The 14317-nt window shown below is 40.9% G+C and overlaps 2 protein-coding genes across 2 annotated transcripts; both read left to right on the top strand.

Moving 5' to 3' along the window:
* Positions 1 to 1121: 1121 nt before the first annotated feature.
* LOC107373154 (uncharacterized) lies at positions 1122 to 11225 on the top strand. Its single transcript, XM_054740223.2, has 3 exons — positions 1122 to 1389; positions 9048 to 9521; positions 10966 to 11225. The coding sequence occupies exons 1-3, from the start codon at positions 1218 to 1220 to the stop codon at positions 11223 to 11225; spliced, it is 906 nt and encodes a 301-aa protein (XP_054596198.2). The 5' UTR covers positions 1122 to 1217.
* A 103-nt stretch (positions 11226 to 11328) lies between these two features.
* Positions 11329 to 13011, top strand: LOC139069946 (zinc finger protein 569-like). The gene has a single exon (XM_070551386.1). The coding sequence runs from the start codon at positions 11329 to 11331 to the stop codon at positions 12769 to 12771; it is 1443 nt and encodes a 480-aa protein (XP_070407487.1). The 3' UTR covers positions 12772 to 13011.
* The last annotated feature ends 1306 nt before the right edge of the window (positions 13012 to 14317 follow it).

Raw genomic sequence — 14317 nt, 5'->3', positions numbered from 1 at the left:
TGCAGCAGCCCACACAACGTTAAACCCACCGACGGGACAATCCACTTAAACCCAAAAACCATAAATTTGGACTTGGATGTGGACAACTTAAAGCCCCAACGCCTCGACCAAGCCACCACACCATTCAAGCTGTCCTGCACCCTGCGGGAAAGAAATGGAAGGTTCCGGCCCCACTTCCAGAATGCCCCATCATCAGCAAACAAGGACCTCCCCATATTACCTCCCAAGGAGTCAAACCAGCCATTGACCATGATAATAAAAAGCAGCGGGCTAATCACACTCCCCTGAGGAACCCCGTTCTCCACCCCCACAGAAAACAACAACACAGAACCCACCCTAACCTGAATCGTCCTATCACGGAGAAAGCCCCTGATCCAGCGCAACATTCTCCCACGAACCCCAGCCAAGTAGAGAAATTAAAAGCCTGTCCCTCCAAAGCATATCATAAGCCTTTTCGATGTCAAGGATCATCGCCAACCTTGCCTCCTTATTCGCCAAATCCTGCCTAACGTCCAGATCCAGAGACGCCACCGCGTCCATCGTGGACCGCCCCAGCCATGCTCTCCTGGACTCTTTCCTCAGTTCCTTTTAAACCTCATTTTATGAGTCCATTGCACCTGTGTGCATTCCACACCTTTTCCCATTTGTTTAAATTAGTTTCTCTGGGAGGTACCGCAAAGGGAAAGAACATTCAAAACACAAAATTAGCATGTCAACAATGACACAAATCATGCAATTTAAACTAAACAGCAAAATGGCAAATACAAACACAACTCATGCAACTTAAACTAAATCCAAAACTTTTTCACTTTGTGACAAATGGATGAATGGAAATAAACATGGTTGTACGGGCATTCCTTTTTTAATTGAATTATTCAAAAGTGATTATTTACAAACTTTATACTGTTTATAATTATAACTCTTAAAGAGTCTTGATTGTAATATTGTGTGTACTATAGGGATTCTATAAATGTTTATTTTTTTAACCAAATCATTATAACCTGACAACCTCAGCACAGAAAAAATTGTGGGGACCCTCTTCCCAGATTGGGAACAACTGGGTTATATAGCTTTCCTGACTCCATTCCAGAAGGTGTCAGTAATGTACCTTTATGTTGGCTTCCCGACTGCTAAAATCAATGGAAGAAGACAACAAGCTGTTAGCTGAGTTAGCTTGTTGTTTGGCGTCAAGTGAATATCTTTAGTCTGCAGCAACAATGTCGTCAGCCCAGTCTCTGAGAGAGATTATCAACAAGCGACTATCTGCTGCTGCTGAAGAAATATTCACGGAGTTTAGAAGAAACATCGTTCAGCTGGAGGAAGAGATCGATCGTCAGCGCAGACTGCTGGATCTCACCTGGAAACCTCAGATCAATTTACACAGAATAGGTATGAAACTCATGCGGGACTAATGCGGGTTTACTGAGGACAGAATCTCAGACAGGAACGTTTTGTACTCAGTTTTATGTTTATAAGGTTTAAGGTTTTTTAAAGCTATCTGACACGATTGAGGTGAAAGTGGTCGGTAAACGTTCTCATTAGTTTTTCTGCTTTAGAGAAATAACATTTTAAGAATTTTAGCAGCCACGTGTGCCTATTTGACAATTTACGGGTTCATAATTTTTCCATCTTTATTTGCATCAGATGATTAAAGTGAAGGGAGCTTTGAGCTTCCACATTAAAGATGGATTATATGTAGGGGTGCAACTAACTGGTGTCAAGCCAGCCTCCAGTTTGTTTTCTGTTCCCCGTCTATTCAAGTTATTACGGTAATGGATGTGGAAACCGGATTTCAAAATACATTTCAACTTCGAGTGAATTATCAGATATTTTAAGAACATAATAACAAATAATTTAGGCTTGTTCACTATTAGTGCCCTGTCAATATCAAGGCAATCTTATTTTGGATTTCAAAGTAAAAGCCCTGTGAATTTTCATTTTGAACTACTCTTTCAATGACTTCAGAATGCTCTTAAAAGCAAAAGTCATATTTCCAAAGAGCAGTTGCATTTTGTATCAACACTTTCAAACCACAGCAATTTGAAATTGCCCATATTTGACCGACTCTTAATGATTTCAAAAAGCTCTAAAATGGAAAATTGCTGTTTCCACAGGGTACTTCCACTTTATATCAACAGTACACAACCCCACAGTGATACTATATGAATATCAAAACATTCTGATGTTGTGTTTCAAAATAAAGGCCTTTTAAAATTGTCCATAATTGACCTACCTTTAACAATTTCAAAATGCTCTAAAATGGAAAGTTGCTGTTTCCACAGGGTAACTCCACTTTATATCAACAGTATACAACCCCACAGTGATACCATATGAATATCAAAATATTCTGATGTTGCGTTTAAAAATAAAGGCCTTTTAAAATTGTCCATAATTTACCTACCTTTAACGATTTCAAAATGCTCAAAATGGAAAGTTTGGAGGGAGCTCCCTCTAGAAGTAAAGCAAGCTCCAGCTGCAAGCTCCAGCTCTTTAGATGTTTAAGTCTCGTTAGAAAACCCAATTTTACTTGTTGGCTTTTCCCCAACATTGTTCACCCTGGCTTTTGTGTTTTTACTTTTTCTTTTGTTTTGCATTGCTTTGAATTACTTTTACTTGTGTTTATCTATTTATTGCACTTGATGCTATTTTTAATTCTATTTTAGCTGTCATGATGTCTATCCATGTTTTTATATAGTGTTCAGCACCATGGTTTCCATTAAGGTGCTAGAAGGTGCTACAAGTAATAATAATATTGCGATGACGATATGACTTGAAATAAATAAATACTTAACAAAAGAAAATCAAAAACAAAGACATTCAAAAATGTATAAAAAATTAATGGGAAAAGCATGATCAAAAGAAGAGAGGAAAGGGAAAAAGAAAATAAGGAAGAAAAGGCTATCAGTGGATTCCAGGAAAAGCAGAACAGGAAGAAAGAGCTTAAGGTTAGAGTAGCTTCGGACAACAGGATTTGGAATTTTATTTCCTGATATTTGGACAACTTGCCTTCGATTGGCTATCATCAACACGACTCAACCACTGACTTAGTTTACTTTGCAGCTTCCACTTGTCGAGGTGTTCTCTGCTGTTTTCTGGATGTTAAACCAACAACAGCCTTCCCCCGTTGTGAGTCAAGATGGGTGGGTCAATGAATGTTAGGTGGCTGTGTGACATAGATGTGTCAGGATTTTCAAACCCTCAGGTTTCACCATCTGTCTTTTATCATAAGCTAATGCAGGAAATTAAGTAGAGGACTATTGTCATGTTTAGTCTGCATGACAAACTCTGATGGATATGTGACAGTGTGAGCGTCCTGTCACAATGTCCCGATTGATCATGCGCCCGGGCTACTTGGCCCTGGGGATGTCCCTTTGGCTGACTGGTAAGCGCACATGATTCTCACCCGGGAGTCAGGGGATCGAATCCCGCCCGGGCCCTCGTTTCTCCACCTTGCCACAGTTATAATCAGAAATGGTATTGAAAAATTATTTTTTAATGAAGTTGAACTTTAACATGAGAATTTTCCCACTATGGGATTACTAAAGTATATTCATTTATGATTTGTAACACCAGTACACCCCATTAGTGGTTTTATTGAATGTGAATGGCTTGATGGAACAGGCTTGTGTCGTCATGCACCGATTCTCCCCATCTGGGTAATGTCGAATCCAGAACCCCCTACCCTGGACTGTAAATGCTAACATCTACTCCCCCTTCAAGTAGCTAGCAAAGAGTTTAATCTCCACAGTTTTAAAGATGTGATTTCTTTCTTATCTAGTCTGCACTTTTGGATGTATTTTTAGCTGTGAGAGGTACAGGAATTAGGATTTGAAATGCAATAAATGGAGATTTTATTTTGAAGTTATTGCCCAGCCCTACAACGGGGTATTCCACTCATGACTCTAGGCACCTCAACTAGCGTTGCTTCGTGTTTGGGTCCTCCAAGCAGGGAAAGTATGATTCATGCACAGAGAGCAGCAGGGTGAGAGATGGTCAGAGGAGCAGTTTGATGGATGAGCAGTGATCCAATCATCATCAAAGACGAGTGTAACATGCAGACTGAACGTGAAGTGAGTTTCTACCCCTTTTTTTCAACATTAGCCTCAAATAGAACATAGACAGAAAAAAAAGCTTGGTTTAAAAAAGACTGACAGATCTACATCACACTGTCAGCATTTAGCATTCATGGACTCACTTATCTTGGCTCACAGTTGGAAGGCTGTTGTTGATTTAGCGACCAGGAAAAAGCAGAGCACATCTTGACTAGTGGATAGGGCTGTCACGGTAACCGCAAAAATGAAATATCGCAATATGAAGAAACCCACCGCGCTGCATCATGGGCCACCGCGATTACTGAACTTGATTCAACTCAGTGATGCATGTTGAGAAGGATGGCTGCACTGGTATCAAAACGAAACGTTCCTTCGCTCCTTTGGGAGCACTTTGGTTTTCAGTACGTCAGCTGCTGCGCAGCCAGGGTCCTTGGCCGAGACAGAGCTGCCACCAGCGGCAAAAAAAAAAAAAGAACGCTCGGAGACCTGCTGAAGTCCCGGCCAAGCACTGCTTCTGCAACCGTCCCGAAGAGAGTTTGAGCCGAGCTGGAGCTCACTCGCTACCTGCAGGAGGAATGCATCGACCCTAAAGAAACCCCCCTGACATGGTGGAGCAACAACCGGGAGAGATTCCCTTTGCTCGCCAGAGTCGCACGCAAGTACGTGTGCGTTAGTGCAACAAGCGCACCATCCAAGAGGGTTTTCAGTGTTGCTGGAAATGTTGACACCCCTCTCAGATCCTCTCTCAAACCGTATATGGTTAACATGCTGGTTTTGCTTGTGGGTAACAAGGACGTGACCGAGCTATAAATCACCGTCATTCGTGTGTGTGAAAGTGAAATGATAGTGCCCCGCGCTCGGTACATGTAATTTTTTATGCTTGATTTTAAACAACTAAACAAAATGGGGACTTGTTTCTTATTTGTTAATGCTGCAGCCAAATTTGCATTTAAAAGTTTAACCGTCTCCTGAATTTTGTTTTTAAGTTCAGTCGGACTCCGACTGTCGGAGAAACAATCGTTACTGCGATCTGTGTTGTTACTGCCCTTTGATCTGCATTCAGTAAAGTGTTATAAAAGAAGGCACGGCAATTTTTAACCTTTTTTAAATGTGTAAACATTATGTTTAGATAGTACTGCAATAAATAAAAAAGGTGCTGCAATAATATCGCACACCGCAATATTAAGCCACCCTGAATCACCGCAGGGGGAATTCCTCAACCGCGACAGCCCTACTAGTGGAAGCTAACTGTTAGCATTAGCAACTCCACAACATGGCAGAACTCCTTCAGGCTTGTGTTATTTGTGGAGACAAAACATCATTTCAAAGCAAACCAAGACAGTGATAGTCATGTTGCTGTTAGCCAGTTGAGATGTCAGAATATTATCAAATAAGACCACAAATCCTGCTGTCTGCTGCCTTATTTTATATTCTCAAACAGGTGCATCTGAGCTTTTTTTTCTCCCGAAGAGAATGGCGCCCGGAACACAACAGCTGCGAAGTGGATCGCTCACGAAATTTGTGCGATGCCCGCTTCTCCGCTGTTCACACATCAGGCTAGAATTTTCGATGAGCGCTTCTGCTCACGCCTACTGTTTTCCAAAAACACCTTTAAAGGGACTTTTTGGACTTTTGAATTTTTGAATGCTCGCGATTGCCCCCTCAGGCCAAAAGCGCAATGGCAGCTTCAATAGCAGGCTCGTGCACGAGGCGCGCATGCTGTACGTGCACACTCCTTAACGAAAATAACAGCTGAGACAGAGCACAGAGCTCTGAGAGGATCCTGTGTGTGTGTGTGTGTGTGTGTGTGTGTGTGTGTGTGTGTGTGTGTGTGTGTGTGTGTGTGTGTGTGTGTGTGTGTGTGTGTGTGTGTGTGTGTGTGTGTGTGTGTGTGTGTGTGTGTGTGTGTGTGTGTGGCCCGGAGGACAGAAGAACACAGCAAATTATTAAAATAATGAACCTCTATCTCTGCAGCTGCACTTTCTCGTCGGCCGGCCGAACGTGCAGTGTGTGTGTGTGCGTGCGTGCGTGTGGCCCGGAGGAAAGGAGAACATGCAGCTAATTAATTAAATAATTTGGTTCTGTACATTTTTCTTCAGCACAGCCAACAAAGGTTTATGATGGGTCCGTCCTCCTGCATGCTCAGATCATTCCCTTCCCTTGCTTGAAAAATTGTTCCAAAATGAAAGTTGAACCCACATCTTGTTTATCTGTGAATTCAATGTCTTTCGGCGAGTCTCAAATGAAAATTTGGGCGTCTTTTTTTTGTAGAAAAAAAAACCATTAATGTAAAAAAGAAACTCCAAATAAACTATGTTTACACCCGGATTTGAACCCAGGCCCCCAGCATGAGAGTCTGCCATCTTACTAGGTGAGCTAAAGCACCAGTGACATTGATTCTAGGGCTGCAACTAACGATTATTTTCATAATCGATTAATCTGTCGATTATTTTTTTCGATTAATCGGTTTATTATTGTTTAGCTATTTAACCTATACAAGTGATGGATGCATTTCAGTTAAGAAAAAAAAACATAAGAGAATTGTGCAGTTGATTGCAATCTATTTTATTGCACATGAACACAGTCAGCAGTATAAAATGAGCTAAACAGTGCAAAATATCAGTCCAGAATAATTTTTTAGCATTAGCTGGAAGCCTGCTCCTTCCACCATGGATAGTGGCCTCATGTCTTTTACCAGCATGTTTAGAATAGAGTTTGTAAGTGGTATGAATTGCTGGGGGGTGAGTGTCTTGTTCCCCATGTAGTTGTCCATCGTTGCTTGTTTTTTTTCTGCATAAGAAACACAAATAGACTGAAATAAGTACACATATAAAATAAAGCAGCACACACACTACAACACTAAATCAATATTATATTATTTGAATTAATTAACAATATACAGTGATCATTTAGTTTGAGGGTTACGTTCTACAAAATAGCCCGCAACAGGAGATATTCAGAAAAAAATTCTAATTTTTTTACTATTAAAAAGCTCTAAGAAGCTCATGAGGTTTTTACTTTGAGTCGGGAGTGTTTAAATTAGCTAGAGAAATGTGAAAAATGTTTATTTTGTGTAATACTGTTTAAGAAACATGATAAAAATGTGTTGTGAGGCGTTTTACAGCGTTAGACAGTAAAACAGCCTTTTAATAGTAAAAAAAAATGACTTTTTCTGAATTTCTCCTGTATTTAAAAATTGAAAGCGTACAACTATGCCGCGTTATATTCACCTGGACACAGCTCGTCTGTAAATTTTTCACCGCGGAGTTGTCCTTTTTTGAATGAGGAACATAGTTATGGGTTTGTGCCGTTTTTCTCTTAACGAGAACATTCTTATAAACAGACGTGCTGAATTTGGCAAGCGCATGATACACAACACGGAGGAGATTCACGATGGCATCTAGTCAATCAGAAGTAGAACACCGTAGACTGACGCGGCAAAAAACATGTTTAACATCCAGTATAACGAACTCAGCTAAAAAACTAAGTCCAGCTTGTTTATTTTCTGTTACTTACCGGGCTGGCTCTTCCAAATGACGGCTCACTTGACCGCGGTGCTCTTCCTCTGCTTCATCAGCCCCCACATGTTTTCGTCTCAAATGTTCACTTAGGGACGTCGTGCTTCCGTGCCATGCTAGATGTTTTTTGCATATTTTGCAGGTCACCCGTCTTTTCAAGGCATCTAGAGTAAAGTGCTCCCATACTCGTGAGGTTTTTGTCCGGGGTTTCTCTTCAGTTTTTTTTTTTTTTTTTTTTTTTTTTTTTTTTTTTTTTTATTGAACTTTTTCATTTACAAACAACATGGCATAGATTCCTTTGTTTTACATTACCTGGGATCAGGTGCAAAAAAGGATAACAAAAGAGATTTTGCGTAGAGAGCAAGAATATTTGTGAAGGAAACAATCTAACAAAAGATAAATAAATAAATTAAACAAACAAAAACAAAAAAAAAAGAGACAGAGCTAGGGCTTTGTTTTCAAATCATACTTTTCAAAAAGATTAAGGAGTTTCATTGCATGTTTACTTTTCATAAATTTAAGGGCTTTGGAGAAAGAAAGACACTCGTTATGAAATGCATAGAATCTAGGTTTCACCTTTCCATATCTACATTTGTGAATATAAAATTTAGCAACAATGATTATGTTATTTACCAGAAAGTCCAGGTTTCTCTTCAGTTTTGTCGCTTCTATTTTTCTTCCGTATTTCCTCTTGTTCCGCCATCTCTCACAGCAAGATGAGCGTCAGTAACGTGATACGTCATGAAAACCGAGGGCACTCATTGGCTCATTTCTTCTTCTACGGCTCCACTGGTAGATCAGTGGCTCATTACTGCCACACACTGGCGGCAAATTTAACAGCTTGTAACCGATGTCAGATTGTGGTAAAAATAGACTTTATGCGGTAAAATATGATTATTAAACAACTACTCGATGACTAAAAAAATTGTTAACTATTTTAATAATCGATTATAATCGATTAAATCGATTAGATGTTTCAGCTCTAATTGATTCTATCTATAACGTTTAAATCTTTGATGACAGCTGAAACAACATCAATCCAAAGAACGGTTCGGAGCGAAAATGGCTATTTTGTTGCTAATTTGCAGGAAATTTCTAGAAGAAATTTCTACAGAAAGTAGTTAAGGGTCCTCAGAAATGTAGCTAGGTTTGTCTCTAGGCGTTAGGAACAGCGACAAAGTCACTGAGTTGGCACCACCTCTCTCTCTGCTGCTAAAGCTACGGATAGCAAACGCTACGGGCTATGCCTGAGCATAAACACGCATGAAGCAGCCTGCTCGACCCGAGCATCTCTTTTTCTCTGATTTTTACAGAAAAACAGGCAGTCACAGTAAAAATGCCAGGGCTCATTCTACAGGACCAGGGCATTGCAGAAGAATGTATGAAGAAGACATTTATTATTTATATACGTTTTGGCTGTCAAACTTCCTTATAGTCCCTTTAATCAGCATTTTGTTTGGCCTGTTTTTCTGTCTAGAACTCCCACTGCATTATGTCTGGAAAGATGAGGATGTTCTGACTGACCAGCAGCTCTGTAACCAGGAGAGGACCTTGGATCAAGATGAACCAGAAGTTTTATGGGTGGGGCCAGAACCATCAGAGATGAAAGAGGAGCAAGGTGACCCAGAACCTTTGCCGATTCTAGAACAACGGGAGCTCAGCATCCGTCAAAATAAAGAGCAGCTGGTACTGAAACTGGAGACCGTTACCTCCCTTGTGAATTCTACTTCTGAGGAACAAGACCACAATGAACCAGAACCAAACCGTGACCAACTCCTATTCTCATTGCTTCCTGATGCTGAGATCCAAGAACAGGAAGGAAGCAGAGAAGAAGATGTTGAATCTGGCAGAGATGAAGAGATGACACAAAATCAGAGAAGTCCACAAACAAGAGATACCAGAGGCAATGAAGACGGTTCAAAACTAGAAAAGCCTGGAAACCTTCACACAGGTAAAAATTTATCAGCATGCAGGAGAAATTAGCTTCAGATGACATGATTTGGAAGCTTATTTCCTTGTATTTGGGCATCTTTCCTCGGATTGGACAAGAGCATTGCAACACTACCACTGGCTCTGTTTGCGTTGCAACGTTGATGTTTTATCTCCCCAAATACCACAAGCCTGAAGGAGTCCTGCCATGTGGTGGACTTGCTAATGCTAACATTTAGCTTATACTGGGCAAGGCAACTTTAATTATGTAGCACATTTCACACACAGGCAATTCAATGTGTTTACCAGGTGAAAGATCAGCAAGAACATAAAACAGTAAAATCAATGTGACAACATGAAACTATACTTGTTAAAACATTCTCTGCTGTTTCTTGGACGGTAAACCGTCCTGTCGTGAGCCAAGATGGGTGAGTGCATGAATGTTAAGTGACAGTGTGACATAGATCTGTCAGGATTTTCATATCCTAGAGATTCACAGTCTATTTTCTATCAGAAGCTAATGCAGGAAATAGGGTTAGAAGACTATTTTAATGTTCAGCCTGCATGAGCGATTGTATATAATTAGAAATAATCATTAAAATAAGTTTGTCTTGGGCCAGCTCCTCAAGGGGAATCCTAGGGCCGTATTACTGAAATGTAATGGTACGAGGGCTACTCGACAAAACAACCTGGAAGGTCTACACACAACACATAAACCTAAAATATCTATTGGGCTATTGAGTGCCACTGTCCTAGGCTGTTCCCAGGCCAGACGAGTCACAGTCCCTTAAGCATGTCTTGGGTCTTCTTTGGGCCTCTTTCTGTTTGGATGTGATTGGAGAAACCTCTCCAGGCAGGCATCTAAGAGGCATCCAAACCAAGTACTATTCCCACCTCAACTGGCTCCTCTCAGTGGTGGAGCGGTGGATATACTCCAAACTGCTCCCAGATGACTGAGCTTCTCTAAGGGAACTTATAACTGATCCGTAATAAAAGTGGAAATTCGGTGACACTAGGATTTATATAGCCCAGACGCCCTGCAGAGAAAACTAATTTCAGCCGCTTGTATCCACAGTCTTATTCGATTGGTCACTACCCAAAGCATGTAACCGAAGATGATGATTGGAATGTAGACAACCGGTAAATCAAGAGCTTTGCCTTAATATCGTTATTGTCCCAAAAATCTCATATCGGTGCATTCCTATTTAATACATTTGAAGGCTGTCCTTACCTTCGGTTTTCCTCCTTGCATTAGGGGTAGAACAAGAAGAACATGCTTTTTATAAAGCACCTCTGGATAAAATTTACAAGTTGCTTCACAAGCACATTAAACATTTTTTAAAGTTTAGAAAAGATCGTAATGGGAGAAATAATGGCTTTTAATGTTATGATTGGATAATATATATTATATAGTATACTATACTATATAATATAGTATACTAGTGAACATTTTTTTGCCTGTACAGAACTCCCACAGCATCATATCCGGGAAAAGGAGATGGTTCTGACGGAACACCTTGTCGGTAACCAGGAGACGACCTCCAGTTTGGACCAGGAGGAGCCAGCATCTCCACTGCTGAAAGAGGAACATCAGGACATCTGTATCAGTCAGAAAGAAGGGCAGTTCACTCTGAAGCCGGCTTCTCTTTCTGAAGACACAGAGTCAACATCAAATGGGCATGAAAATTTTACACAAAATAACATATGTAAACAAAATAACATGTAAACAAACTAAAGGGCACAGAGACAGTTTTGACAGTCGCAAGAGGCCATTTTCATGTAAAGTATGTGGAAAATCTTTCAGTCACAATTGTTTTTTAATACATCACATGAGAACACACACAGGTGAGAAGCCATTTTCATGTGAAACTTGTGGAAAATGTTTCTCTGAGAAGAGTAACTTGACTAAGCACATGAGAACTCACACCGGTGAAAAGCCATTTGCATGCAAAACTTGTGGTAGATGTTTCTCTCAAAGGGGTGTCTTGACATGTCACATGAGAATTCACACATGTGAGAAGCCATTTCCATGTGAAACATGTGGAAAATGTTTCTCTCAGAAGAGTCACTTGACTACGCACATGAGAACTCACACATGTGAGAAGCCATTTGCATGCAAAACTTGTGGTAGACGTTTCTCTCAGAGTGGTGTCTTGACATATCACATGAGAACTCACACAGGTGAGAAGCCCTATTGTTGTGAAACCTGTGGTAGATGTTTCTCTAGAAAGGCTGATTTGACTCTTCACATGAGAACACACACAGTTGAGAAGCCATTTCAATGCAAAACTTGTGGTAAATGTTTCTCTCAAAGTAATCACTTGGCTAAGCACATGAGAACTCACACAGGTGAGAAGCCATTTCCATGTGAAATTTGTGGTAAAAGATTTTCTCAGAGTTGTAACTTGACTCTTCACATAAGAAGCCACACAGTTGAGAATTCCTATTCATGTGAATCTTTTGGTAAATGTTTCTCTAAAAATGGTGACTTGACTCTTCACATGAGAACCCACGCAGGTGAGAAGTCATTTCCATGTAAAACTTGTGGTAAATGTTTCTCTCAGCATAAATACTTGACTAGGCACATGAGAATTCACACAGGTGAGAAGCCATTTCCATGTGAAACCTGTGGTAAATGTTTCTCTCGAAGTGATCACTTGGCTGTTCACAAAATGACTCACACAGGTGAGAAGCCATTTCCACGTGAAACTTATAAATGTCTCTCCGACAGTGGTGTCTCGACTTGTCGCATGGGAACTCACACAGGTGATAATCCCCAATCTTGTGAAATCTGTGGTATATGTTTCTCTAAAAATGCTGATTTGACTGTTCACATGAGAGCACACACAGGTGAGAAGTCATTTCGGTGCAAAACTTGTGGTAAACATTTCTCTCAGAGTAATCACTTGACTAAGCACATGAGAACACACACAGGTGAGAAGCCATTTCCGTGTGAAACTTGTGGGAAACGTTTCTCTCGAAGTGATCACTTGGCTGTTCACATGAGAACTCACACAGGTGAGAAGCCATTTCCATGTGAAACTTGTGGGAAATGTTTCTCTCAAGGTGGTGTCTTGACTTCTCACATGAGAACTCACACAGGTGAGAAGCCGTATTCATGTAAAAAATGTGGTAAATGTTTCTCTCAGAACAGTAGCTTGGTTCAGCACATAAGAACTCACACAGGGGAGAAGCCTTTTCCATGTTTGATCTGTGGAAGGAGATACAGACAGTCGTCAGCTTTAGGTCTTCACATGAGAATTCACACTTAATGTTTTTCGTGTATTGGTACCAATATCATGGTAACTGTTGTAGCAAGTAACCATCTCTCAAGTCACACTCAGGTCATTAGTGTTTGATATCCAAGTCACATAGGATTATTCCAAGTCGAGTCAAGTCACTAGGTCCTAAAGGGCCTTTTTCATTCTGGCTTGCAGCAATTTAGTTCTGACTGTATTTTTATTTTAATGTCAATAAATGAAAATAAAAGATTTTTTTTTAAAAAGGGCCAAGTCTGCGTCCCAAGTCCAGCATCTAGTTTCAACTGCCACGTATGTTTGCACATAGAAATAAAATGATATTACTATTGTCAGAATTAGAATGTAGCTGATGCTAATATTAGTGTGGTATATTAGCCCAAATTACTGTGTTAATAATACATTTTATTTAAAAGCACGTTTGACAACACCCAAAAACACTTTACAATAGAGAAAACATAGACAAAGAACATAAACACCATCCTTCAATTTTCCTCCGCTTGTCCGGAGTTGGGTCACAGAGGCAACAGCCTAAAGGTTGGTTTATGCTTGACGCGTCCGCGAGGTCCGCGCGGAAAAGTTGCGTCATTTTGCGTCATTTTAACAACCACGCCCCTCCGCCGCGCCTCCGCACGGCCCAGAATTTCCGCAACGCGCACCTCGGAAAATTTCTAACCACGCGGACGGTCGGACGCGGAAAAACATGGCGGACCAGCAAGAACTAGTACGGCAGAGGTTCGTAAACACAGACATTTGTATGATTCAGCTCTCAGAGATCACCGTGATCAACATGTTGTTAATAATTCTTGGAGAGAAATAGCTCGCACTGTCGGAAAAGACGAGAACGCTGTTGAAAATGCTGAAATGCCATGTTGTAAACAACAGTCATTTCTACTTCTACTACGGTGTAGTGTTGGATGCATGCTGTAGAGCTCCATGCTGCCCCGTTCAGTTTGGGAGAATATTGGCTCACCGCAGAGACAAGCCGCACAAACCATAAACACTGCGAGTTGTGAAGCGCGTTCCAGCCGCGAGCCGCATCACCGCGCGGAAAGTGAATGCGTCAAGCATAAACCAAGCTTTAGTCGGGAGGCCCAGACTTCCCTCTCCCCAGCGTGTCCTGGGTCTCCCTTTGTTGCAAGCTCTCGCATGCCAAAAACAATGGAGGCAATAAACGAAGTCATAAGGAGCGCAAAGATTAGCTCAAGCTCGCTCGTGCGAGTGGAATCAGGCAGAAGTGGTCCAACTGAACAGGAAGCAGCAAAGGAGGTGGGGCAGAAGAAGGCCAACTGAAGATGAAAGTCCTCCGTGGGGAAGCTTTGGACTTTGGGTGGAGCTGAAACCAGCTTACACATATAACGATCATATGGGTTTGGCTGTCTTGTGTTTGACTAAGATATGTAACTGACAAATAATATTGTTTTGCTGTCTTGTGATAAAAAGATGTATGTAACTGGCAAATGATTACATTGTTTAGGCTGTCTCATGACTTATGGAAAATGTTTTGCTTGGCAGTTTTTTAGAATGATATATAAAGGGCTGTTAGAAGTAGATAGAGAGT

The sequence above is a fragment of the Nothobranchius furzeri genome, chromosome 5 (assembly GCF_043380555.1).
Source record: "Nothobranchius furzeri strain GRZ-AD chromosome 5, NfurGRZ-RIMD1, whole genome shotgun sequence".
NCBI classification, from domain to species: Eukaryota; Metazoa; Chordata; class Actinopteri; order Cyprinodontiformes; family Nothobranchiidae; genus Nothobranchius; species Nothobranchius furzeri.
This window is presented reverse-complemented; position numbering and strand designations above follow the sequence as displayed.